The sequence below is a fragment of the Aythya ferina genome, assembly GCF_964211825.1.
Source record: "Aythya ferina genome assembly, chromosome: 7".
NCBI classification, from domain to species: Eukaryota; Metazoa; Chordata; class Aves; order Anseriformes; family Anatidae; genus Aythya; species Aythya ferina.
The window spans coordinates 31,756,100-31,783,961 of NC_140302.1; the positions used below are offsets into that span (position 1 = coordinate 31,756,100).

General features: G+C 44.8%; 2 protein-coding genes and 1 long non-coding RNA gene across 5 annotated transcripts in view; 2 read left to right on the forward strand and 1 right to left on the reverse strand.

Annotated features, from left to right (window-relative positions):
• Positions 1 to 298: 298 nt before the first annotated feature.
• PRDX3 (peroxiredoxin 3) lies at positions 299 to 6,091 on the reverse strand. The gene is made up of 7 exons (XM_084525617.1): positions 6,011 to 6,091; positions 5,864 to 5,930; positions 5,634 to 5,775; positions 4,861 to 4,996; positions 3,019 to 3,122; positions 1,657 to 1,822; positions 299 to 1,175 (listed from the first exon to the last, which is right to left on the reverse strand). Exons 1-7 carry the CDS (start codon positions 6,044 to 6,046, stop codon positions 1,122 to 1,124), a joined length of 705 nt encoding a protein of 234 aa, XP_084381743.1. The 5' UTR covers positions 6,047 to 6,091; the 3' UTR covers positions 299 to 1,121.
• A 2,199-nt stretch (positions 6,092 to 8,290) lies between these two features.
• On the forward strand, positions 8,291 to 11,566 carry LOC311439662. The gene is made up of 2 exons (XR_014694888.1): positions 8,291 to 8,585; positions 10,732 to 11,566. It is a non-coding gene; the product is annotated as an uncharacterized lncRNA (long non-coding RNA).
• Positions 11,567 to 12,952: 1,386 nt separating this feature from the next.
• Positions 12,953 to 27,862, forward strand: part of GRK5 (G protein-coupled receptor kinase 5) — a 164,778-nt gene continuing 149,868 nt past the window's right edge. Inside the window, exon 1 of one of the 3 annotated variants that reach the window (XM_084525618.1) lies at positions 12,953 to 13,148. In XM_084525618.1, the coding sequence (XP_084381744.1) occupies positions 13,097 to 13,148 (52 nt within the window). In that variant the 5' untranslated portion in view covers positions 12,953 to 13,096. The remainder of the gene's footprint in view (positions 13,149 to 27,862) is intronic. The other 2 variants (XM_084525620.1, XM_084525619.1) reach the window with 2 other exon arrangements.

The window sequence follows — 27,862 nt, forward strand, 5'->3', positions numbered from 1 at the left end:
GAAAGGTGATTTAGGAAGCAGCCACCTCTGCCAGCCTGGCTCCTTTCCCCCAACTACCTATTTTATGAAAGATACAAACCCATTCAGCATCCTTTCAGCTGATCCAGCAGCAGTCACTTTCCTCCCAACACCCAGGACTGGCTGTGCCCTGCTCCCCCTGCTCACAGAGGCAGCAGCAGCTTGTTGTGAGCAGAGGTACAGAAACTTGCAATGCATTGCAACTCATCCAACTTCTACAGAATAGGGGAATGAGCATCTTTGAGGGAAAAGTGGAAGGAAAGGAATGCAACACATCTGCTGCCAGTCAATCTTAAGATTTATTGATGATGCCACAGCTGGAGATATGATACATACAGTTTTCAAGCAGCACAATTGACATTTAAGTTTTCTCGGAGGCAGATTCAAGCAGATAAACATGGCTTTAAATGAAACAAGACTGTCATTAAGCTCCAGTAAGTGCAGTATTAGGGTTTAAGTTTTTAACCATATCCTAATCCAAATTAAAGTTCTTGATGCTTGTTAACGGTCCTGTGTAGCTGCGCTGTATCTTTGACCATAGGCAGGATTGAAATGGCACATATTTACATTCAAGTTATAGTGCATTTGTACAAACAAACTTTAATTTTTGCATATTACATTCATCTCTTCCCCTGAAAAATACCATTAAAAATAACCTCTGCATGAAAACTCTGTTTTCTGTATTGTCCACGTGTGTTTTCAAACGTCCACTACAGAAATGCATTTTTTCCCACAAGAAAAGGTAACTGGGGAGCTTTCTGGTCCAAAGTTGGTTAAGGAAAGAGGAGAAACAGAGAGGGGTCAGGGGCGGAAGTCACCACAATCACAGGCACACTGTGGAACACAACTGTATTTCTTCTACCTGTCACATTCAGCAACACTGCTGGTTACAGAAATTTGTAAAACTTAAATTGCAAAGGGGGAAATAATCTTTAGTTTTTACCCTTCTTTTTAAAACAAGACAAGGGAGTCTGTAAATACTTCAGTGTTTATTTTTTTTTTCTTAACATGAGAAAATGAGAACTTATTTTTTCTACAATCACAGCTGCTTTCTTCATTACCCTATGCTGAAGACATTGAGTTTTGTCTGCATATTTGAGCGTTTATTTATGAACCTTTTCGAAATACTCTTTAGAAGCTTCTGGGCTGGGCTTGATCTGTCAAGAAAAAGAAAAAAGTAGTTATTATATGCTATGACTGAGATACAAAAAATACGGACTTGACATTTTATCCAAGAGAAGGCATGCATAGCTTACTAAAACACTACGGTTATTTCTGTTTCTGCACTTCATTTAAAGTTCCTACTTGTAAATTAAGTACATAACACATTTTTCCTGATAAATATCAAGCAGAGCACTAAGGAAACAAAAAATCCAAAGACAAAGACAACCTGTAGAAACTACAAGTCAAGAGTTTTAAATACAAACTGTGTTTTCTAGAAGAAAGTCAGGTTCTTTCTTCACAGAAATCACACATTTAGTATCATACAAACAGACTGAATTGATCCAGCCAATAAAAGGTTTAGAAAGCAGTCAGATTCAGCCAAGCACCTCACGTTAGAGTGGCTCTTAGCCCTTGGGACATGCAAAACCATGCCAGTGTCTATTTTTAGAACAGTGATATTTAGCAGACGCTTACTGTAGGGGAATCGGGAGTCCAGTTTGCTGGGCAAACCTCTCCATGCGTCTCCACGTACTGGAATGCTTTCACCAAGCGAAGGGTCTCTTCCACACTACGGCCGACGGGGAGATCGTTGACACTTAGATGCTTGATGACCCCATTTGGATCGATGATGAAGAGACCTCTGTAATGAAGCAACGATTTGGGGAATGCAAACCATATTCCAAGACCAAACACACAAGAAACTGATGAACCATTTCAGCAAGGTCGTTAATCTCAGCTGCACACCTTAGTGAGGAGCAGCAACAGCCCATTTGATATACTGTTTGTTAGTGCAGTGATCAAAAGCTAAGAGCCAGTGAACTGCTCTGGTATTCTGAAATTACGGAGACTAAAAGACTATTAAATAAATAGTCATAAAGACTATTAAATCAAGACAGTGAGATATATAACAAAGCCAGAACTTCTAATCCCATCTGTATTTCAAAGGTGATAGCTGGCATCCCTCCCATGTCTTTTTGATATGAAAAGCCAAATGTACTGAAAGAAGAGTTGCTTATGCATTAAACTACTAAGTTAATTTCTGTTATATATAAGCCATTGTGGAAACCAAAGTCCCAATCTCACCCTACTAATTAATTTAATTTGTTAACAAACAAGTGTCTGAAGTTCCTTCCTAGCAAAGAAGCTGCTGTGTTTAGGAGGAGGAAAAAACAAAAAAACCAACAACAACAACAACAAAAAAAAAAAAAAAAAAAAAAAACACCAAAAACCACCACAGCATAGATTAGGGCAACCTATAATTTGTTCTTTACTGTTAATCAGCACTGAATCAGAATTTTAAGCAGCCTTATGTAGACTTTTGCCACTTTTTCCTTGGCAGGAAACCAAATTAAATACTTCCCCCCCACACCCCTCCACGGCATAGAAAAGCCTTTCTCTGTCGAGTAGAGTTCTCCAAATGCTAAGAGTACAAGCTTACTTTGGGAACAACAGGCAGCATAAACCTTTTAATCCAAGGTGATCAAGAATCAAAGGTCTCCAGTAGACCCCTACTCAATCCCATATATATAAGGGACCACTGTTTTTAGTATTTCCACGGTGGAAAAAGAAACATCAGTTTTTCAATTCTGTGTAACTGTAGTGGCCTCTAGCTTTACGAGCTTCTCACATATAAGTTAAGGCAGTCTCTTACCCCTTCAGATGAGAGAGGGGAAAAAAGGGGGGGAGGGAGAGATCCAGCAGAAGGTCCACAGGAGTAAGTGCTTATGGCATTCATTTTGATCCCTGTACAGTTTCCCTTGGAGGAAGAGACAGTGTAGCTCACTGTGTTTTAAACTGGGTTGTGCCTTAACAGAGTTATCAGCAATCATGCATTACCTCAGTGCTATGCCAGGTCCCTCTAGCAACACACCATAATCACGGGAGATTTGTTTTGTGAGGTCTGACAGAACTGGAATATTCATTTTGCCCAAACCGCCACTCTAGAAAAAAAGAGTAAGATTAGTAAGATTCCATTTTGCTAGCAAATGCTTTTTTTAGGGCCCTCCTTCTTGAGGCTGAATTCAGTGTTCCTGAAGGTATGCTAACAACAAACACCATTTTGTCCATGAAAGGATCTGCATGGGGAGTGATTTTAGCTTTTCTGTTGATGTCTTTCTTTAAAAAGCACTCACTTGATTTTTCAGAACATGAAAGCCTGCTTAGCATTTTAGAATTGCATGTTTTGGTGGTAAGAGGTACCTATGAAAACAGTGACATTTTCAGATTTCCCTTGTATCCCATACTGAATCTTTGAATACAAAAAATTCTATTGCATATCTAAGTATTAAAAATCAAACAAGATGAGCATGGTAGGGAAGAAAAAGAAACCTCTATACTATAAACAGACAAAACACAAAGCTTTGATCAGCCATGCTCTGTATGTCAGAGTTAGGCTGCTCTCTGTATACAGTGCAGGTACTTTCTCCCCAAAACCAATTTAAATACTATTTGGAGAGTCAACCAAGATTGCTCTGAGTTTTGCAACACACTGAAACAGCAAGAGATAAGCTCTCTATCCTTGAAACAGGACTGGCATTTGTTAGCTTTTCTATTCCTGGCATCACCAGTGAATCATTGTGCAATCTCAGTCACTTAGACCCTGATCTTGCAAACGCCTGCCTGCAACAAGGCTCTCACACGCAGAGCTTTAAAGGCAGATGCTGGAGAAACCAAGGCCTTAAGTCCTCTGGGTGTCAGTTTCCCATCTGCACCGTTATGGAATTCTTTCCACCCTGCAGAATGCTTCTCTCTGTGTGCATGACTGGCATATGCTTAACAACTTTCACATAAAGCAATGGAGGCAGTCCATAATCACATTTTAGAGCTTCAGTAAAGCATGCAGAAGATTAAGTACTCTTGATTGGTTCAGCTAAACCATATTAAATTGAGCAAACTCTCCTCCCTCCCACATTACCAAGGAAAAGCCATGCATCCGGAGGCAGCCCAGTCCAGTCATGCTGAGCACCCCTGTGGACTGCTGTCCCCATGACCACATAGGCAGGAACTGATCACAGGGGAGTTGCAGCACCCTCCTGTGTCAGATCTGACTGTCTACAACTAACCAAGCTAGCGAGATGCTTTTTGATGGCAAAAGTATGCATTTTCACACACGTGAAAGAGGCTCTCTTCCTTCTCTATCACTTCCTTTCCCTGAAGAGAAGACCTCCATTTGAACTTAGTGGAACCATTTCAGCAAAGGAGGGTTAAATCTTACAAAAGCTCCATTAAGCTGCTTGTTCTCTGCTTCCATTCTGAAGTTACCACTGTCAGGTATCAGTTAACAGTAACTAAACCAGCTGCTAGTCATTTTCTGTGACATTACACACAAGCCATCAGCTGTAACAAGCAGCTAAGGACTGTGACATATACACTTAACATTTGTCTTTCAAGATAAATGTATAAAAGATACGATGTAACCTACAGAACTACCAAGAGAACAAAACAAAAATGAAAACAAAAAAACAACTACAAATGATTAAGGAAGAGATTGACAAAACAAAGATAGAGGTCAGAACTGAGTTACATCAAACGCAGAAGTTACTTAACATATCACCATAGGCAGTATATTTATTGAAGTCAACATTTGCATAATTGTTTACTCAACTCTTCTTCTCGGGAGCTCTTATGAAAAGAAAACAATCCACCAAAGAAAGCCCCAAACAGCTGCCCAATTCATACCTTTCGTGGCGTATTTATCCAGGCCAGATGGCAAAAATGGGAGTCCACAGAAACCGCCACCACTTCACAGTTCACATCACGGAATTCATTTGCTTTATTGCTGAAAGCCACAATTTCTGTAGGGCATACAAAAGTGCTGGATGGGAACAGAAAGAGAGCTATGATTCGGCAACCTTCTGATGGCTTTTAAGTAAAGGCCCTTGTGCATGGGTTTATAGGCACTAATGCATTAGCACGTTTTATTTAGCTTGGAAACTTTGACCACGCTTTCTGCTTAGCTCCATTGAGACTCAAGAAACTGCAGGGGACACCCAGCTGGTGTTTTCCACCACCATTTTTCAACTAGCAGCTCTCGGCAGAGATATTTAGGCTTGGAAGAGGAAGCACTGCAGGTTAACCCTCCCCACGTGCCCACATGCAGCAGAGTTCGTCAAAAGGGCCGGGATGCTCTGTCAGGACGATTCGCCCCTTCAGGACAGGATTTGGCACCAGCAAGGCCCTGACTACCCCTGAAGCACTCCCTGCAGCTCGAAGATGCTCTCCAGCCACCAGCTCTGTTGTTTTAGCAGCTGATGCCCATCTGCCCCCACGCTTTATCAACCACATGAAAAACCAGGCAGATTTGCTTTGCAAAACCAGCCTGGGTATAGCAGAAACAAACACCACAGACAGCACAGACCCGCAGCGCTCCTGATGACCTTCAGCAACGCTCCTTCAGCCCCAAGCGCCCGGGGAGCACCCAGAGGCTCATTTTACCCCCCCTGGGCACTCACAAATCCAGCGGGTAGAAGAACAGAACCAGGTATTTCCCCTTGAAGTCATCCAGGCTCAGCTCCTTGAACTCCCCGTGGACCACGGCAGTGCCTTTGAAAAACGGGGCGTGCTGTGTGACCGCTGGGGCCAGCCGGGAGGCGCCTGAGGGGACAAAAAAACCATGGGGGGGCTGCTCGCAGCCGGGACACCGAGCCCGGGGGGGGTCCCGCGGGGTGTGCCCTGCGCTTACCCAGGCTGAGCTGGCGGTGGGCGAGGAGCTGGGGCCGGCCCTGCAGCCTCCTCCCGGCGGCGGGCACCTGTGAGGGGATAAGGAGAGGGGTGAAGGTGAAGGGGAGGCGGCGGGGAGCGGGGGGGAGCCGGGCGGCCGCGCACTCACCGCGCTCCGCAAGAGCCTCCCCAAGGCAGCGGCCATCTTGTGCGGGAGGGAGCGGGGAAGGAGGGACCGGGAAGGAGGGAGGCGGGCGGGCGGTGCCAGCCCCCAGGCAGGAGGAGGAGGTGTCCCCATGGAGGCTGCATGGCCCCGGGGGGGTGTTTGAGGGTGGGCAGAGCGCAGGGAAGGGTGAGGAGGGGAGGGCGCCGTGCCCGCGCTCGCCGCCGGGGTGTGAGGGGCTGAGGTGGGGCTGGCCCCGCCACCCGGCTCTGTGGTGGAAAGTGGAGCGTGGCTCGAGCTGAAACACTTCAACAATAAAGTTTGCTGTCTTTCTTTGCTCTTTGATGAACTCGTGGTCGGATTGTAGTTGTTTGGTCAAGAATCCCGTCACTAGTCCAGGGCAGGAGTGGTGGGTGTGTTGTGGGAGGGAGCGCGCCCGTTGCAGGCAGACCTCTCTGCTTCCCTGGCGGTGGGAGCTTCGGCCAGCCTGCTGCTTTAACACTCGTATTTATAAATATCCACAGCCTTTTATGAAGGGAAGATCCCACCTTGTGAGGTAGGGAGAGCTCTGGCTCCACCAGCAGTTACAGCAGCTGGGGGCAAGGCCAAAGGCAACCAAGGCAATGCCAATGAGCACCTGGAAGCTCAGCGGATGCTGCCTCTGTGGCTCCAAACACGTTAGCAAACTTATTCCTGGTACCCATCCAGCTGGTGTGGTCCAGTCACCTCCATAAACCAACCCTCCGAGCATTCAGAAGTGGCAGGTTGAGCACAAGTTGCTTGTTAGGACTGGATGTTAGCCACTATTATCTCCCTGATGTGCCTAGGAACTGTGTGGGACAGTGTTAGTCGGTGCCATCCAAAAGCACACCGGGCACATTTCTGTACATTTACTGTTATAGACACACCAGTTTCAGTTCCTCGTGACTTTCTGTAGCACTTCTGAATTTATTAATACAGATGATGCCAAAAACAGGTGGAAATGTGGCTCTGGTAATCACGAAATCTCTGCCCAGCAGAGTATAATGTTATCTACTCATATGGTACAGAGATGCTGGGCAGCTGTCAGCTTGCGATGAAGATGGAGGTGCCCAAAAGGAGACGAATATAATGAAGGTGTTCTGCACAAGGGTGTGAAGGATGAACTGTTCCTTCCTATAGCCATGGTGAGAAAAGGGGGAAGGAAAATGTGGACAATTAGGGATGTGGATATCTCAGTACAAGGTCCACCAGCATGATAGTCTAACTGCTTCCTGCATCCAGTAATTTCCTTGAATTCAAGCATACATCACTACTGCTTTTGATGTTGCAGCTGTTCTCTTCAGGCTTAGCACCTCCTAACAAAGCCCTGAGAGTGCATTTGAGAATGTGTGCAGAGGTATGGACAAGTGGTCACTAAACCAGCATATTCTGAGTTAAGGAACCTCACACATTCCTTTCTTCTCATTAGTGTTTCACTAAGGGAAACCTGAATGTGTTTGAGCTCAGCTTTGGCTCCTGTTGATGAACTAGGGCTGCTTGAAAGTACCAGCCCGACAGGGACTCCGCTGGGAAGGTGGCTGCACAAGGGGAGCCAGCTGGCTGAGCTACTCAGCTTATTTGCATGTCTGTTACCTAAAAGTTTGGGGCATTCTTGCTTTAAAAACCCTCAAAGCCGGAAAGTGGAAGTGAGTAAATTATTTCCATGTCAGAAAATACATCAGATGCGCTGCGGGTGAGCCGTGCTGTAGCCTGCAGCCCTGGGAGCCCCCAGGAAGAACAGCAGATGGAGAGGGCAGGAGCAGTTGTCTGCACAGTACAGCCTGGGGAGATTTTAGTGCCACTGCTGAGACACTGTGAGGGCTGCCAGCAGAAAAATGAGCAATGGAGCTGAGCAAGGGTCACCTGCAGGGCAACGACCGGCGAAGACTGGCCAAGAAACCTCAGCCAGTACCTGGGCTGACTCCTCGAGCAGCCGTGCAGATTGGCACGTCTGTGTTCATGTCTGCTGGAATGGCACATCCCTCTGCATCAACAGACCAACTCGCCCAGCAGCAGCTCCCCTGAGGCTGGGCAGCAAATTGAGTTAGGGATACGGTCAGGCCATAGCAGTTCCTTTCCCTCAGCTGTGGGAGCTGTATTGTAGCAGAAAAAAAAAAAAAAAAAAAAAAAAGGCTATTGCTAGGATTTCCTGAGGATGGTTGTCTCACCCGCAGATGATTATTCACAATTTCTCAGTTGATATTTTTTAAAACGGTGTCCTTCCCCTCTCCCTGGAAAGTTATATTTGTTTAAAACTCTTTGTTTAAACACTTGGCTTGCAGGTGGGGAAATATTGCTCATGCTTTGTTATGAAGGCAGCATAATTCAGTTTCCCAGACTTCTGGGCAAGAACTTGAACTACTGCCATTTAGCACAGGGGTTTATTTTCCATTTTGCTTTTTACTGGGCATCCCTAGGATTTGAAGGTGGACTTTTTCTCTGCCAAAGCGCACCTGGCAAAAGAGTTCTGCCTTTTCCTCAGCAGCACTTCTGGGGCACACCGGAGCAGCTGCTAAACCTGGTTCTGGCCATCTGAAATTGCAAATGGATTTACCAAGCGGTACCACATGCTCATCTTTCTCTGTATCTCGTTGATTTTCTGCTTTGCTGTGTCACTGTACACTCCTGAAATCAGGATGCATGGTGTTGCTGAGACTGTGATGGAAAACAAACAAACAAAAAAATAAGATCAGGGAAACCACAGGCCCTGATCTTGCATCTCCTCCTGCAGTGGCAGACTGCTGGTTCGTAATGGTGCAGTGAGCGATCAGCAGTGCGTGTTAGTGTTTGAAGGATTGGAGTCTTTAAATTCAATTCAAAGACATCTGAAGTTTGTGAAAGACTTCCCAGGAGTTCAGCAAGCTTTAGCAGAGAATTTTGTGTCATTACAAGGTGCTGAGCAGGGGCTAAAGCACTTGAATGGATAATGGGAGATGTAAATTCAATTTTTGGTTATGACACCTATCTGCCTGCTCTCACTTAGTGCCTTTTTCCCTGTCTGTGAATAATTAAATTTGCCTTTCTGGTAAAACAAAAAAACAAACACAAATAAAAACACCACAAACAAACAAACAAAAGCTTTGAGATCTGCTGATTTAAGAAGTACTAGGTACTACTTGTATATTGCTACCATTGTTGTTTGTGAAGTCAGTTTTTAAAGAGCTGTTTGGAAGATCACCATTAGTGCAACAAAATGTTAGTGGAAAGGTAGCTTTTCTCTCTGAGCTTGATGAATGGGGTAAGGAAATCCTAAACCAGATCTCCTGCTGCTGTGGGCCATTGAATGTCAGATTCTGTGCTGCTAATGGGATGCTTGTTTAAAAAATAAATTCTGCTCTTCTAGAAGATTATTTCATTCCATATGCTTAAATGCTGTAACAATCAATTGCCCTCTACTTTGAGGAAACAGATAACTGCAATAAAAGGTTTGGAAAAGGAGAGAAGCTACAGAGGCATGAACATTTTCACCTAGAGCAAAGGAAAAAAAGTTAGGTTTCGAGAACACGATGCATCACCCCGTGGCTGTTGGTAGATGGCAGCCTCTGTCCTTCTGCACAGGGCTCCACACAAGGCTGCAGCTGCCTCCTCGTGGGCCTGCATGTTCCCACCTGCTGATGCAGCATCTCAGCGGCAGGTGACAAAACGAACCCTCTGTAGGGCAAGTTTGGGGAGCAATTGCAAACACAGCCCCGTTCCGAGGTGGTCACGAAGAAACTTTACAGCATTCATTCCGTGCTGGAACATGGATGTAGGCGATAGCTCCTGTCAGGGCATGTTTCCAAGCGATAAGAAGGAGGCAAAACCCTTTCAGGCATCTGGCTCACCTGGGGTCTTATCCTGCCCTTTCAAGCAGGCTGTGCTGCGGCCGAGCCATCTCTGTGGGGGCAGGATAACGCTGGGTGTGCTGTGCTCTGCTTCTGGCCGGAGCTGCAGGAGCCCACCCTGCCGATGACTCATCTGTCAGAGCCGCTCGCAATCCATCGCCCGCCGCTCTGCTGCCTTCCTCTTCGCCTTGCGCTGATGCATTCGGGGCTCGCACGGTGCTGGCATTTCATTTACAAACCTCTCTTCTCCCATAAAGGGAAGATGGCTGCCAGCCCGGCTTCGCCCTCGTGTTCGCCACTCAAAAAGTGCTTTCCTGAGCCACTCTCAAATGGCTTCCAACGAAAGATGTTTTATTTACAAGCAGAATAACCAAATGCATTAAGCACCATAGAAAACACATCTTTCAATTTAACCTTTTTTTTTTTTTTGTAACCTTTACTTTTTTATTTTTCTTTCCAAATTAGCTGCTTCTGCAAGATTCAAACCCATTTTTTACCCTTTGCTCCCACAACCACTGAATCAGGGTCCTTAGGCCTGAAAAAAGACCTGCCTATTTCTTACCTGCCTCGCTGCCTTCGAGTCCATGCTCATGTATTTCAGCACCAGAGTTTGCACCAGTGGATAGAATAAGATAAGCAGTAGAAGAGACTCAAGGATTTCCTGATAATGAAGAGTTTCTTTTCCCCTCGCTCACAGAGAACCTGACTGCTCCATTACATGGGGTGTGGACATGGCCTAAAATTAAAGGGCTGAGTTGTTGAGAGAAAATTCATATAAATAAATGTTTTTCTTTCTAATATTTTGTTGTTGTTGTAAGAGAAAATTGATATAAATACATGTACCTTTTCCTAATATTTTTTGTTGCTGTTTTTGTGACCCAGGTGTTCCAGGTGGCACAATGATGAAGATGCCCACAGCCATAGGAAAGTCATAAGGCAAGGCTCCAAACGCTCTGGTGGCTTCTGCAGAGACCAACACACGGACTTTGGGTCAAGTAGGTCTGCGCAGGGCAATTGATCTGGCAGTCCTTAGGGAGCCACATCCATGAAAGGGGCCATCCATCAGAGCCCCGAGCTGAAGCAGAGCTCTGTCATGTAGCAGTGCTATATTCAGCCTTTAGAGTCTGAGCTAGGAAAGGGATGCAGCCAGGATGGGATGCCTCGATTTGTTTTTCAAAGCAGGCATTGTGATAGCGAGCACAACTCCTTCTTGTTCTAGGGCACCAAACCGACTCAGATGTACTGGAAACAAGTTTTATTTTCTCAGTTGCTCTAAGAATCATTAGGAAAACCCACTCCATTGTTCTTACTGATAAAAATGAAGTCAGAATTGCTGCCCTCTGTGTAGTTGTGTAACTCAGACAAACGTGTTTTTGCAGAATCTCGCACCCGGTAGCAGAGCTCAGCTTTCCACTCCCTTCTCTCAGCCGCTTACTCCACTGCTCCTCACCCACCTCAATGCAAAATCATCCAGCTTGGTGTCATTAACCACCCAGACAGCAGCACAACATTCGTTCAGTTGCTGTTCCTGTTTCTGCAGGGACTGGGTAAGCGTACCTTTGGGTGCCAGGAACTCCAAGTACTTCAGAGCTGGGCCGTTTATGAACACCAAGTAGCTCAGCGGGACTTACCAAATACCATGCAGATCTTTTTTAACTCTTCTGATAATTCTGCTAGTTACTCTTTCAGGAACTAAATAAATGTTCACAAAGGACAACACCAGCACTCCGAAGTTGTAATTCTGTTTTACAGGGCAACGCTGCAGATGACTGTGTGTGCATAGCACGTTAGTATGTAGATGTTGGATACAAGGGGAGCAGCAGAGCCCTCAGATGCACATACTGCTTTACACCCAAACTTAGGATCTACAAGTGCCTCACTCCTTTTGTTCTCTTTAGATGTGAGCATCATCCCTTGCACAGAAGTGCTCAAACAACACGCAGGGCAGCCACTCCTCAGGAGCCTCATCTCTGTGCTAAGGCTCTGGTTTCCAGGAAGCAATTTTTCCCTCAAGAATTATTTAATCAGGGAAAAATCTTCCGGTACTTACAGGCACAACCACTGTTATATGGAACTTGGCATTACAAAGAAAGTAACCACAGCACGGCATGGCTACCGGAGCCTGAACGTTTCCTGAAGTGACGGGAGGGAGGATGGGGAGGATTATGCACAGCAGTGGCACCTGCTGCAACAATAGCTTCCCAGGCTCCAACCTTTGGCATTTGCTAAGGTACAGGAGGCATTTATTATAGCCACATGATCCTAATGTCCGAGATATTATTCATTAAGGGCATTTATCATTTATCTCCTGCGTTTAGGAAACGCATCCAGCGGCAGCCTGCTGCTGCAAGCCACTTCTGCCCGGCTGCAGGGAGAAATACGATCGGTGCGACCAGAACGGGAGAGAAAGGGCAGTGCCTCCCTTCCACCTACAAGAAGCCGCATGTTAATTTGATTTGGTTCGCTTCGCGTGGATTTAATCAGTGCCATGCTGATGGGGGAGAGTGCTGGTGAGGGCAGCGGGTGGGTTTTATCCCTCTTTCTTCGCCCCACCTGCCGAACGCGCTATCGATCCCAGCAACACCAGCATCCCTCCCTCGCACGCACCCAGCATTTAGGGCTCAGCCTAAACTTCCCACCAGCCTAGCTCCTCCTCGGGATGAAACACCAAAAGAAAAACCCGTAACAAACCACCCCCAAACCTCCCCCCCAAAAAAAATCAAACCCAGGCCGGCGGCTCCCCAAACCCCGCAGCCGCTGGATGGCGCCCGGCACCAGGGCAGCGCCAGCGGGGCCGCCCCCGCGGTGCCCCCCGCAGCTCCCCGGCCCCGGGGGCTGCCCGGGGCGCTGTGTCCGTCTGTCCGTCGGTCTGTCCGTGCCCCGGGACCCCCCCCCACCAGCCCCACCGAAGCGGCTGCGGGGCTGGCGCCTGCGCGGGGCTGCGGGGCCGCTCCCGGTGCCCCACCCCCGGGAGGAGGAGGAGGAGGAGGAGGAGGAGGAGGAGGAGGGAGGCAGGAGCGCCCCAGCCCTCAGCCCGCCGGGGAGGATGGAGTAGCGGAGAGAGAGAGGGGAGCGCCGGGGGAGCTCGGCCGGAGGGTGGAAGGGAGGAAGGAAGGGAGGGAGGGAGGAAGGATCATGCCCGGGGGGACGAGGCGCTAAGGGGCAGGAGCTGGTGGGCGCCCGCAGGCTCCGCACCTCGGCGCCGTCCTGCTGCAGTGCCGCCGAGCTGCGCTGCCCGAGCTCGTCAATGGAGCTGGAAAACATCGTTGCCAACACCGTCTTGCTGAAAGCCAGGGAAGGTGAGAGAGCGCCGGGAGGAGAGGGGAAAGGGGGGGGGGACACCGAGCATCCTCGGCGCCGCGCCGCTACCCCGCTGCTTGGGAGAGAGGGATGGGAGAGGGGGGGGCGCGGGGCAATGGAGCTGGGGAAGGTTTCTGTGAGGCTGAGAGCCCCCGGCACCGGGGGGGAGAATATCGCTGATCTCCCCCCCTCCTTCTGCGCGAGGAGCTTTGGGAAAGGAAGCGGACGAGATCGCCGTGATTACAATATTCACCCATCTCTTCCTTCCCGCTGCCTTTCCTCCCCCCCCACCTCCCCCCCCCATAACCATAACCCAGAGCCGGGTCCCGCAGATTGTGCTATTTCAGCGCCTATTGTTAAAGGTCAGCTGCGGATGCATTCATTCAGGAGGGCTCGGCGGAGCCGCAAATAGCTCGCCGTGCTGCGCGGGGACAGCGGCAGGACCGCAGCGCTTCCGAGCGGGCGCTCCTCGCCTCTGGCCGCGTTGTTTCGGGGGCTGGGGAGGGGGGCGAGGAGGGGGACGACCGCCGAGCCACCGAGGAGCCCCTCGCCGCCGCCGTTTGGCCCCAGCCCCGCTCCTGCTCCCAGCCGGGGCTCAGCCTCGGGGGGTCCCCGGCAGGGGGCGAGGGGTGCCCGGAGCCGCCGGCGAGGAGAAGCCGCTGCGTGGCCCTTGGGAACTCCCCCCTCCAAGAGGATTCCCCCCCAGGAGCATCCCCACAGGGAGCATCCCCCCCTGGAGCATCTCCCCTTGTTTCCTCCCGAGCATCCCCCCGAAGCATCCCCGCTTTTTTCCCCCACCCCCGAGCATCCCCCCTGTTTCCCACCCCACGGAAAGCCCGGTGACAGCCGGCAGCCCTGCGGGGCTGTTTTCTCCCCTCTCCGCTTTTCCTTTCCTCCTCCAGCAAAGGGGGGGACGAAGGTGTCCCCCCACTGCTCCTTGGGGGGGGCCCTGCCGGCAGCACCCCCGCTGCAGGGTGGGCGCCGCGCACCGGCACCTCCCGACCGCAGCATCGCTGCCAGGGATGCGAGCGCTTGCTGCCGGTGGGGTTTTTCTCTCCTGGCTTGTTTCCCCCCCCAGCACTAACCCTCACGTCCTTTACCCTTTCAAATAACACATCTCAAGCCTCTGCTGCAACTTGTTGTCTCCTGGAAGCCCCTGCTCGTAGGGGCGGCTGTAGGTGCGGTGCAACCTGCGGCTGGGGTTTGTTTGCCTGGGTGCACCTCGGGCTTGGTCCCGCCGAAGGCATGGAAGCAGGAGCAATGCAATGTTGGCTTGCTAAAAGGGGTCATTGAAACGGTGCTCCCCTGGAGTGATCCCTTCGCTGGGGAAAATAGCTCGAATTGTAAAATACTGTTTATATAACTCAGGGGGTGTTGAACTTGTGAGGCTTAGCTAAAGAGTAAAGTCCTGCGATTCTCCAGGAAAAAAAAATAAAATCTAAATACTCAGGGCAAAGGTATTTTTCTGTTGAGCAGACCGGTGCGTTACAACTCTGTCTTCTCCTGGAGAATTGTGATTTTCTGTTGTCATTTCCAGTGCTGTTCAGGATGCAGTCGCTGCTCCCAGCAGTGTAGTACTGGGTTAGATTTCAGAAGACTTCAGGGATACTTTAAAGGACTGGTATTAATTACAGTTATTGTGCGTTGTTTTCTGAGAGCCAATATTTTGCAAGGAATTTTGAATATGCCACTCAGTTTTATGGCCCTTTTCTACCATCCTCAGCAAGATGGTAACAGCAATGTTGTTTATCGTGTTAAGTTGTGTGAAGGAAGCTGACGCTCCCATCCAAACGGCAGAGCTTTATCAGGGCTTACTCCAAACTGTACTCCAACCCTTCTTCTAACTCTGCACGAAGTTCCAGCAACAATGTTTGAGGCCTGGTGCTTATTTATTTATAAAACTTTTATATTTGGGGGAGAGGGAGCTGAATTTTTCTGAAATGAAGAATGGATGAGCCGTTGTGTACCTGACATCACAAATCACAGTTATTATCCCTGTTTCCAGATTTTTAATTATCATTGTGCGCAAGCTTCTGTGAGTAAAGTGTTTTTAAAATTTGCAGGGAATAATGTCAGTGGATGCCATTACAGATGGAGAAGATGGACAGCGTGTTGAAGACCAAGAGTAAACCCAAATGAATAGATTGGGGATTATGGTACCTAAGAATAAGCTCGTTCCAGGTCCTGCAGGCTGTGTGGATAGAGGTAGCTAGGTGAACAGGTAGCCGCAGCCAAGTACATGCATGTGTGCTTGCACTTGTGAAGTCAAAAGCAGAAGCTGTGTTAGCTCCGTTAGGTGGTTGTTGGTGCTTGCGGTGCGGTATCTGATGTTGGAGGTAGCGAAATAATGGGATCCATTCTGCAGCCATTAGTAAAAGCAGAAGTCTTATCAAAATTGCAAAGGGGAGCGCAAATCCAATATCGGCATCAAAAAAAATATTTCAGATTAGTTTCAGAGAAACTAAACTTTAGGAAGACCTGCAGTGTTAAGTCCAGCGGTGAGGACTTTTGTAAGGGCCTCAGGAGTAGGGCCGAGTGACCAGCACAAACATTTTCTAGCAAATATTGGTTTAAATTTTGCAACTCGTTTGCTTTGGCCCTGCGAGCGGCTTTTCTGGGGTCCCTTGTGTAAATTCCTTTGTGACCAAATTTTATTACAGCAACCACTGATGCAAAGTGGATTTCTTTGCTGAAATAGTGGGAAGCAAGTTTTATAACTGTTATACAAATACTCGTACCAGAATCCTGATGATTACAATGAGAAGCACACCCAGAATTAACTGATGCCTTGTGATACATGAGTAATCTTATTAGAGCAACAAAAAAAGTAAATGCAATTCACATACAAAAATGTATTTCACTGAATAATTTCAAGCAGAGAATGAATTTCAGGAAATCATCATCTGCTTGCAGAATATAAAGTTTGAGATAAAAATCACATGAGTTATTTGTACTCAGAGGTCTACCAGCCTGAGCATAGGAAAAAAATGGAGTTTTATTGCATTTCAAAGTTCATTTATAATTTATTAGGAATGAATTTATGTTGTTTCCTCAATGATCATTTCTTTTTTCTTGTATGCAAAATCCTATTGCACAAATGGCCAGTCCCTTTTCAGACTGAATAGAAAATACATCTGGTTTAATTATAGGAACCAAATAGGTATTTGGGACCATCTCTTATTGCCTGGGGAAAAGAATAAGCAGAGAAGAAAAGACAAGAAAGATGAGAATCATAAAAAGAACAGCAGAATAATAACAATCGCAGTCATTTCAAGTTGAGTAAGAACCCCAAATTATGAGGTGGTGAAACATTTATCTGGATCTTTTCATTAGCCCTCTTGTTTCTGAGTCTCAGCGATCACGTCTGAACCACAGAATCACGTAGCCATTAGGAACTGGAATACACCAAGCTGCTGAAAGGGAACCCGGGCTCATGAATGAGTCCTGATTCATTTTCCCAATTTAAGGCTGTTTAAGAGAGGACCTCATCAGAAACAAGGAGAAGGGTTGCGGAGGGACCAAGGACTGACTCTTCCCAAATTTCAGAGGCACTTTAACAGTCCTAGCAGCGAGAAGATTTAAAACAGATCCCTACAGTCCTGACTCTACCCCTGCCTGTAAAAAGCAGTAAGCTGATAAAAGTCTTTCAAATAGGCTGATGATTACACCAGAATGTTTGTATGGAAAACAAGCAATATGGTCAGATAAGCGTGGCCAAGGCATGGTGATTTCCCAGATACTCTTTGTCATGAGCCATTATTTCCGAGCTATAAGATCAGTGTTCCCTCGTATAATCTGCTGCTGCTCCACACATGAATTTTCTTGGACAACCTGAAACACATTTCAAAACCTAAATACAACTTGAAATAGCAAGATCCTTTACAATCCTGTAAAAACCAAACAAATGACCAGTTTTCACCGCTTTAAAGTTTTAGCGATAACGGCATTAGTCATCATGGTTATTAGTCTTAAGGCAGCCAGTTTGGAAGATAAACTATTATTTTCCTCAGACCTTAAATTTCTAAAGCACAAACTTTACTGTGTAAACCTGATAAAAGGAAAAAATGTTGCAGCTACTAAAACACAACAAAAACACATTTTTTTCCCTTTCTGAGGAGACTGGGATTCTAAAATAAACTTATTTATGGCACCCAAGCAGTACCTTTGATCAGCCTAGCCAAAAGGCTCAATCTTCTTTTATATATATATCTCAGAAATTTTTGGTGACTGCACACTGATGCCATTTAACATGCAAAATGTGCCTGGTTTTATATTGCCGTATTTTTAGCTTGCTTTTGCAGGATGATCACAGGAGAGATTTGTGCGTGTCCTTATTGGCAAAAGACTAGCAATAAATCCTAAACAAGAAGCGTGATTGCTTTCCAAGAACTTGGCTGCAGAGCAATTGGAAAAAGGGCAGTAGAACAATGAAAAGCATATTTTGAAGGAAAGAAGGTGACTATAGCGACAGCCAAAATCCCATGGAGAATATGATTATTGCAACTTAACTTTAGCAAGTTCATTAGCCGATGCTTGGAATGCAGAATCTAAGGTCCTGTCCCGTATCCCTTGACTTAAAAACAAAGTACTTTGTAAGGAAAATGTTGTTTCTATAAGCAGAGGATGCTTGTATGCAGTGACTCAGTCTAGTTTTCTTTTTGGAATTCAAGAAAAGCTCTCGTCACTGCAGTAGCTTACAAGAAAAAAATGAACAAATCCAAGAATGGAATCAGCCATTACTTCAGATGTAAGATAGAGTGCTTTTAAGCATTAGATTTAAAAATGAGATTCTTTTTCAAGCTGTAACCATTTCTTTTGGGGTAAAAAACAAATATCCAAAAGAGCTCAGAATATTTCGTTACTTTCTGATCAAGAAAATTCAGAAAACAGGAGGCTTCAGGCCTTTGTGAAAAGAATGTGCAAGTCTGAATGACAGAAAGATTCCTCACCGTACCCAATTTAGAGCAAGCGTGTATGTGTGTATGAAATCCCTTTTCATATATTTATAGTAGAGCTGATGCAAGGCAGGTTAGAGCTGCAGTAGCTGTGTTCTTTGTGGGCACTCTGCTCCTTGTCTGGGGTTGTCCCTGGGGTTCTCCAGCTCGCCGTTGTGGGCAGCAGGTCTTGAGATGTGGCGATGCTCGAGAAACCAAGAGCTCTTCTACCCAAGCTTCCTGGCTGAAGAGAGAGGACTATGCCCCTTCATGCTTGTTGTTGCTGTGGTACGGCAGTGTTTTGGCCTAATTGCTATTGATTTTAATGGGTTTGTAGGCATTTAAAAAATATTTAGTACTGAGCTGTGATGGTCTCTTAGGTTATTAACACACAAAACCATCAGCTGGTCAGTCTTCTCGAACAGATGTTAACTATGGAGGTTTGGATAGAGCTACGTATATGTGCCCCATTAACCTCATGTGATTGATTTTGTCAAGTGAAAAATAATAAATCTGGGAAGAGACTACCTGTATTCATTACCAATATGTTCCTTTTCTGAGGTCTTAGCATTGTTAAAGTCATCCACACAGCAAGGAATTCTCAGTGTTTATCCAAGATACAGGCAGAAGTTTGCGACTGTATTTAGCTTTTTGTGCTGTGACTATTCTCATGGGTAAAATGACAAAAATCACTTCAGAATCCATATCACTGTGTTGAGAAAGTTTATAAACAAAAGATTTTATCAAAGCAGTTCCAGTCTTTACAAAATAATACTCAAAACCAAACAATCGAACAAGGGTTCCTCTTCCTTTACAGCTGGATAGGAAATACTACCCTTCCGTTTGATTTTTGCCTATGAAAATGGGAGCTAAGAATCTGTCTTGTGCTCATCTGTGAGATTTATCCCCAAGTCTTTACTCCAAAAATATTCTATCTGGTATATGAGTTTTCTGTGTGGCAGTGAGTAAGAAAAGAACCAATTACTCCTCATTTTTACAGGCACACAACCTAAACAATAACAAGATGATATCCCAATGTTTCTTTAAGACCACAGGATGTGAAATTAAATTAAGAGGCCAGGAAAATAAAGAACCCTGCAGTTTGATTACACTTGGCTGGATTATTTTTGTAATTATTTTGCCTGGATGATTTAAAAATGCATACTGCCTTGTGATTAGGTAGGGAACAAAAATTAAATATTCTAAAGAAAATATTGCAAAGATGATGGGTATTCTGTTTTCTTTAAAGGAAAAAAAAATGGTGTTGCTAGTTAAAGTGAAAAGATGGAAGAAAGCATGGGTGAGGGATGGGGCTGAGAAGTCTGTGGAGCTGGCTCAGCTGCTTCTAGTTCATATTTCTCTTCAGATATAACTGAAGACACTGTCACAAACGTTTTTTTTCAAGAAAGATGGGCAGGATAATAGGAGTAGAAATATACCCAAGTACTCAAGACTCAGTTCTGACCTGGGATTGAGTAATGCAAATAATACTAATGAAGGAAGGGTGGCTGGCTGTGCTCTGGGATGAAGGTAGTTACTCACAGCTAAGTTCTCAGTGCCACAGCAAAGACTGAAAATGTTGTGTATCCATCACCTCCAGTCCTTACAAGTGATTAGTATGTATGAGTTGTCCCACGGACCTCATGGGGGACTACTTGGCGGCTGGAAACGCAGCTTATTTGTGAGTGCTCTGCGAGGCTGAGACCTCCGGGATCACTCTGATCTCACTGCTGCAATGCTGCTAGGCCAGGAAAACTACACCGGTAGAGCTGAAGTGAAACCAACTTTTAGCAGCCATCGGGAAAGGCCTACTTTGTCATTCTGTCCCCTGTCCTCCAAGCACTTTTTTATTTTAAACAGTTTTGGTATAAAAATGACTCAAATTGCGGGCTTCTCTTTCAAGAAACTTTTTTTTTTTTTTTTTCAGCCCAAGAAATCTTGACTCTTCTAGTTAAATTCTCCTTATTCTCATCTCCTTACTCATGTAGTTCCTTTTGTACCGAGTTTTCATTCTCTGGGCACTTCCTGTTGCTGAGTTTAACAGGTTTTGTTCTTTCTTCCTTCCAGCTTGTCAGCTTGGATGGTCCACCTCAAATTTTGTGCAGTCACTCCTCAGGACAAGTTCAGTCCCGACGGCAGGTTCCCAAGAGGTGTGCCTAGGGATGGAGTCTGCCATGCAGGCAGTCCGAATCTGGTCCTCGCTCTGGCCAACCTCAAAATCAGCTGAAATAACTGGTCACATGTGGAGGGGGCCCTGGGGAAGAGACAGTGCCCACAAGGGAGTACATGGGATATTTCTGAGTAGTTTCCATGAGTGAGGTTGCTTATGGAGTTCCCCGTTGACCTGAGGATGCCAAAGAGGCAGTTAATAAGCAGCAGCAGCTATTTTTGCATTTGTTGAGTATTCTCTTGGGTCCCACTGAATGCCTGATTTCACTGAGCCCGGTTTTTCCTGGTAGGCTGAGGTTATATTACAAGTTCTAGAAGTTACCCTATTTCTGTGCACTACCTCTCCCACTTAACTACTCAAGGGGCCAACCTCTCCCTCATGCGGGTGTGCAGCATCTTGGCTGCTGGGGTGCTGTTTCCTAGCTGTCGGCACTCCAGGACCATTCTCCTTTCCTAGCAGCATTCCACCAGTGAATAAATTTGGATTGTTTGTTTTTCTCTGTTAAAGTAGTCTAAATTTTTCTAGGCTGCAATTCCCTTATCGTATTCTTCCCACTTTTCCAATCTTTCTATTTTTTCCCTCCATTGTCTGTTGTCTGACATCACCTCTGAATCCTTAATGCACTGCTTAAAACATATTTAACTCAATTGGATTAAACATCACTTTACTGGAGATATCTAAGGCTTTATACATTTTCTCCATCGTATTATCCTCATTTGTTCTTTGGTCAGTGTTTTGTCTGTGTGACACTGCTCCTATCTAAAACCCTTTCTTCCATGCATGTTTTACGGGAGACCCACGTGATTCTACAGGAAGTCTTTATTTCCAATGAAAGTTTTACAAATGAGGAAGCCATCTCATTCGGGCACAGTCTATTGAGCCATTGAGTGTGTCGTAGGAAGGGGGGGGGGGGGAGAGAAATGCAGCTGTAAGAAGAGATTCAGAAACAAAGCAAAGACATCAATGATGCCAAGTTAAAACAACACCAATGAGTCCTTGGTGACGTTTCTGTCAAAATACCCCCGTAGGCAGTGCAAGGGAACTGACATCTTTAACAAGCAGATGAGCTGGGAAGGATGGATGCTAGGCTAAATCGTCATTTAGCCAAGGTTGCCAAAATATCTGTGGAGATATATATACTGCACATTGGCACTGTTCATTGCTTGTCATTCTATTTTCACTTGCATTTCTGCTGTTTTTCTCTCCCCATTGCTTTCCTCCCCGCTCCTGATAGACTTTGTTTTGTTTTGTACTGGGGATGATTGACTGAATGAAATTCCCAGTGTGTCTTTTCCTATCTTCTTTACTTTTAGTTGTTATAGATTCTTTTTTTTTTTTTTTTTTTTTTCTTTTAGTGCTTTGGGTCTCCATGAAGTTGGTTGTCTATGATTCAGAAGGAGATTCTACTGATAAGCATGCTAGAAATCAATAGAATTGCTTTCTGTAGGGGTAGTCTTGCTACTTGCATGGAAAGCTCGTCTCTAGCAGAAGTCCAATGAGACAACTTGCCTGTCCTCTTTTGTGGAGAAGCATGGTGCAAAAATGCAATTGCTTACCCTGACAGATTTGCAGGAAATTTTAGTTGGCTAACATTTGCGGAAAACAAAGGGAATCTGAACACTGAGCCTTAATCTTCTTACTATTAAAGGAAGAACAATTGTCCAGTGCAACATTTGCAAGCAGTGAAAAAGTTTACCAATACAGGAGTTGGGGTTGATCACTGAATAAACCCTTTCCGTCTCCTTCCATAGCAATTCCACATCTACATTTCATCTCTGAATCATGATTTTGTGTTTTCTGACGATGCCAAGTCATAAATCATATGTTGACTGAGAATTCCTCATGAAGTACACATCTGGGAAAGTTTGTGCTTTGTTTATTTCGCCAGCAGATGACTTTTAAGAAGAATTAGCCAGATGACTTATATATGATGTAAGCTTTTCTCAGAGTTGCAATGCACCTTTCTCAGAAGCTTTGTGCCTTTAGCATGCATCTCCTTTCACTCTTTGCTCAATGAGAGACAGTGGTTCAGGAATTAAAAAGCAAACTTCAGGTTTCCGATTCAGAGAGCTGGGCAGGTAGGAATATAGAAGTGTTCAGAGTAAAGCTGCTTCTTGCCCCGTGTCACTGACAGACCTTGGATAGCAGCAGGTGCCTATGGAAAGGCTTGGATAGAGTGAGCCTTCCCCAAGCCTGTCTTTTCAGCCTCTCACTTCTACTTGGGAAGTAGGAACTTCCCAAGCAGAAGATGGTTTTGTCCACTGGTGTCTAATAGAAGGATCTATCCCTCATGAATTTATCTTTTTTTTTTTTTTTTTTTTTCCCCATATTCCCAACTTTGGCCTGCACAACTTCCTGTGGCAATGAGTTCCATAATGCAGCAAAAGCATGCAAACTTTCCCACATGCGTGCTTCATGAGGAGCTCTCAGCCGATGTATGACGTCTGTTTTGGCAACCTCAGGAAGTAGCCATGATGAATACGTGGTAGTGTCTTGGAGGAGAAGGAAAGCAAACTATCTTCAAATCAATCATATACTTCTGTTTGGATTTGACGTGTTGATTTTGTTGATTCTGCCCTAACTTCTAGTAGGTTGTTCCTGAGTTCATAACCTTTTTTCATATGCCCTTATCAGCCTGTCTCCAGGTGGAAAGGTCTATCATATTTGTCTCTTCCCATGTTCTAATTCTGTATCTTTTCTGAAATGAGTGACCAAATCTGCCCCTTGGTAGTGTGGCCCTGTGTGTTGAATGTGCACCATGGACAGTGACGTAGAGATGCTGAGTACTTTGTCCTTTGCTTTTTTGACAACCTTTCTTAACTTTGTTTGCTCTTTTTCTCTATGATAAGCATTCCTTACTGGAACTACTGTCAACGAGCTCAGAAATTTGTCTCCTGAGCTGAAATGTTTAATTTAGAGCCCTTTATTTGTTGTGTATAGCATGAGTTGTTTTCTTTCATGTGTAATACGTTGCTGGCTGACACAGAACTTCTTTTTTTTTTTTTTTCTTTTCTTTTCTTCCCTAAGTGATTCAATACTGCAACTTACTTCTGCAACTCTTCGCAGGCTGTTTTTGGTACGAGTGTCCTGAAGAAATTCATCTTGGCAGCAAATGTCATCTTGTTATTTATCTCTTTTCCAGACCATTTATGAATAGACTGAATAGTCCAAGTCCTATCATAGATCTCTGGCACACCACCGGCAGCCTCACTCCACTGTAAACTTCTTAGCCTTGATTTCCTATCTTGTCAACTATTACTGACTCACAAGAGGGTTTCTTCTTGAGATACAGTTGCCTTTCACCAACAATTCTTAAGAAACTAGCTTCCAAAAACAAAAATGACAAAAAACAAAACAATCACACCACTGTTCAAGAATTTCAAAACCACTTTTGAAATTCTCAGTATATTATGTTGACTGTTCACCCTTTGATTCACTTCTTTGAATCCTCCCAAAAAATCCCAGGAAATTTGTAAACACGATTTTCCTAAAATCACAGAATAATTCAGTTTGAAAGGGACTTCAGGAGGCCTCTAGTCCAAGCAGGGGCAGCTCTGCAGCTAGCCCAGCTTGATCCGGGCCTTAACCAGTCAAAAATCAAAAACCTCCATGGGTTCCTGTTCAAATAGCTCAAGGTGCTGCTGGCTCTCCTTGCTGCTAGGCACGCTGCTGCTTTGTGCTCAGCTTGGTGTCTGCCATACCCCCGGGCCTTTTCAGCAGAGCTGCTCTTGGGTATGAGACTACTGTGTGAGACAGCATTGAAAACCTGACTAAAATCAGCCTAAATAACATTCACTGCTCTTCTCCTTGTCTGCAAAGCCAGTCACCTTATTGAAGAAGGCAGGCAGGCTAGTCAGGAATGATTTACCCGTGGTAAATCCATGCTGGCAGTTGCCAGTCTTCTTCTCTTTCATGTGCCCAGAAATAGTTATGAGATGACCCTGTAACCAAAGTGAGTCTGACTGCCTGTACTGTCCTGGATGGTCCTTTTGTCTTCCTTCAGTCACAGTGGGCCTCTCTGGGTCTCCACCTCCTTTCAAAGCTGACAGAGAGCAGTCTTGTAATACTATCAGCCCTGGGCACGCTCGCGTTTTTGGGTGCAGCCTTTCTGGTTCTGTGGGCCTGTGTAGGCCACTACTGCTGGTAGGTCTTGTCCCTCCTTGAACCCTGAAGAGACCTGGGAGGCCTTGTCAGTGAAGACTAAGGCAAACAAGGCACTCACTTTTTCTATAATGAGTTGTGTTACAGCTGTTGTGTTTGTGATTATGCTATTTTAGTCATAGTTTCTACCAGTTTGCCTGCTTGAAGTCAGACTGACTTCTCTGTTCTGTCTCTGCTCTGTCCATGGTAATGGATGTTCTTTGCCAGGTGAGTTCAGCTTCTGTGCTGAACAGAAATCATCCAGAGGACCTAGTACTGCAGTAGAGTGTGAAGTGTTGTCGCTGTTCAATAACTGTGTGACTCCCACACAACCAAGCAAAGCTTGGAGGAAATCTGTTGCAAACATTTTGGTATTGAAGACATCCCAGAATTTGACACTTCCAGTGACCTGCTTCTAAAGCTTTCAAGCCTCCAGCATCAGTTTCTTTGGATGTATATCAGGGATTTCCCTTCTAACCGTTGGCAGAATTCAGGTCTTGCTTCTGATCTCTTCAGATGGACGGCTGGGCAAATTTGTCTCAAGAAACAGCTTTTTCTTGCCAAGGTACAGTGATTAGATAGCATCTTGTACAACTGTCAAACTGCTCAGCTTGAAGCATGACCCACCTGCCCAAACTAGCTCTGACTACAGTCAGCTTGTTCTAGAGATGGAGGGGAAAAGCAAAAATCTGTGAAGGAGAAATGTTGGAATTTGCCAGCTGATGGCAGTATTCGAAGGAACCATCCCTAAGACATCTGATGATTGGCCAAAAAATCAGGGTTGTGCAAAGGACTGAAAGAAAATGTCCCAGGTGAACACTGTTAAAGTGGGTGGTGTTTGAATCTACCAGTCAAAGTTGACCATCTGAAGCTCTCTGAAAGGTCAGCAATCACTTCTAATGCTACAGAGGATTGTAATACATTCCAGCAGGCTTGGCCACAACCTGCTTAAAAAAATAAACTCAAAGCAAGTCTCCCCCCAAACTCAGTTAATCCTGTTTAAAAAATAAAAATAAAAATTTGGGTAATTATTCTGCAGGACCTGTACACTAAATACTTGCCTCTGTCCATGCACAAGTCCAATGTATAAAGCATGGGATCAAACTCTTTCATTGGGCAGGCTAATCTGAAATCTCTAGCAGGTTTCAGGACATTTGTTATTTTGGCTAATGCAGCCCTCCAGCTGTAAAATGTTTATTTGGCTGTGAAAAGACTATGAAGTAACAAACTTTGATGGATTCAGCGTATTGTTCTCTCTTCCTTTTTTGGGATGCTGTTTGCCTCCAGCTCTCCTGGGGAATACGTCTCTTTTTCTGAATGCCATAAATATTAGAAGCCTAGAATGACTGCAAATGTGTGTAGGACAGGTATGAGCCATGCACTGCTTACAACCCTTTGTGGCGGTCTCCGCTGAAAACAGATTGTCTAAAAATAATGGTGCAATATGACTGCACAACACTTCAGTGTTTATCCTTGTTCTTATTTAAAGTTGCTAATATTTTATTCTTGCTTATTAGCAGATTACAGGTTGAATAATACCAGGACACTAGGATTATTCATGGAAGGAAATGAACTTTGGCTCCATGAACGTAGTTGGGAAAGGAGATAGAGGAATATATTATTCCTTGAGTGACCTCTCTGAGACCTCCTTGTGGTGGTTGGTATAAACAAACTGGTAATTGGAAAGTTTAGAATAAATAAAAGGCAGCTTTTTAAAACCCATGTATGTGCTATGTAAATGAACCTTCCAAAATGAAGCTCAAGTCTATATGTTACAAATCCTTTGCAAGAGGATTGTTTGAATATATTTTTAAGCAAACATTTACCAGCTGTGTGAAGGCATGAAGCTTGTTTAGAAACTCAGAAATATTTTACAAGGTGAGGACAGAGCATGCTTTTGTTCGTAGTCCCTGGCCTAAAATTTTCAAAAATACTTAGTAACTTCTTTCTATACTTCATTTTTTAGATACAATGAGTTAAGGTGAAATTAAAATTGGGAGTCAGATACGGGATATTAAAATCTTTGTGGGAATGTGTATTCTGTGCCAGAAAGAGCCAAACATGAGAGGCCTGGCATGTTTCTTAGGGCTGGATACTGAGGAGGGCAGGCAGCAAAGCTTTGATCTCTGCACTTTGTTAATCTCAGTGCTTGAGGTTATCGCTCAGATGTTAGGATACAGCCTCATATTTCAAAAGAGGAAGCACAGCAGGCTGTGGCACTGTCCAATTGAATCTGTTAGTGCAGGTGCAATCTGCAAGCTGAAGATACCATCCTATAAACACTAAAGCAGGTAAATGTATTTCATATGTGAACAGTCCCATAAGGTGAAGAGTTTGTTGACAGAGACAATTGCTCATCAGTGAAAGTAAGTGGTTCACATCCCAGGCTCTTGCCTGCTTGTGAAAGTCACATTTTGTATAAGTACTTGGAGGGTCTGACTCCTAATTCTGGCAAATGATCCTAAGAAGACCATTTTAAAGGAGATTTTGCTTGTTCCATTAAACTCATGAAGAGATTTGCAGACACTTCATGAGCACAGATCTGCACTCTATTACCATTGGATCTTTTAATCTGGGCTGATTGCAAATCACGACGACTGTGTTCTTAAAACCAAAACAACCGATGTATTAACTTCTCTAATATCTCCCTGCAGATGAAGTTTCATTTCATTTGACCTTAGACAAAGTTCAGCTGGAAGATAAAGCCAATTTTAATATTGCATAATTTTGGATGGGAGTAAATTTTCCTCTATAAGTCTTACTGCTTTCTTCTGGGGAGGGGAAAAAGGAGGGGAACAATTTGACAAGAATCAGTTGCTGTGATTTAAGAGAATGGAAGAAAATGGCATCTTCCAATAAATAGATATTTTATTAAAGTTGGATACTGTGACAAATAGTTTGGGCTTAGAACTTCAGATTTGGTATGTAAACAGAGCAACCCCACTGAGATTTGTGTTCATTGTGAAGATTAATGAAATATACTTTATAAAGACAGGCAATGATTCACTGAGTAAAAATAGGTGGCATCTTAAAGGGCTTGTAAACACAGCTATTAATTTTACGACTAAAATCTTATATTCTTTGTCTGTCTTAGAGAAAAATGCCACTGAACTAATTCCATGGCACTATTCAGCAGGTAAAAATTCAGCTCTTAGATAGATTTTTAAATAGATTTTAACAGTGGCCACAGTTGCATTTTTGCTTGCATGTTTTGCCCATCCTCTGAAATCTCTTTATGATACTTTTACTGTATAAAATATTCATCGCTTCCATTTCCAGCCATCCTCTATACCACAAACTCTCCTTAATACATTTGCTGCAGTCAGTTAGCAATAGCAATTACAAAAGGAGGCACAGTTAACATGCCTCTCTTCTTCTACCTACTTACCTCAGGGTTTTGCAGTCCAGAAAATACTCCTTGATGTGAGTCACTAAAAAGGTCTTGTGATTTTTTTTTTAGTGTTGATTG

Coding starts and splice junctions, on each gene's coding strand:
- PRDX3 (XM_084525617.1), bottom strand. CDS start 6,046: ATGGCCGCTGCCTTGGGGAGGCTCTTGCGGAGCGCG. Junction 4,997..5,633: donor TTCTTCTACCCGCTGGATTT/GTGAGTGCCCAG, acceptor GTTCCCATCCAG/CACTTTTGTATGCCCTACAG. Junction 1,176..1,656: donor GGACTCCCGATTCCCCTACA/GTAAGCGTCTGC, acceptor TTTTCTTGACAG/ATCAAGCCCAGCCCAGAAGC.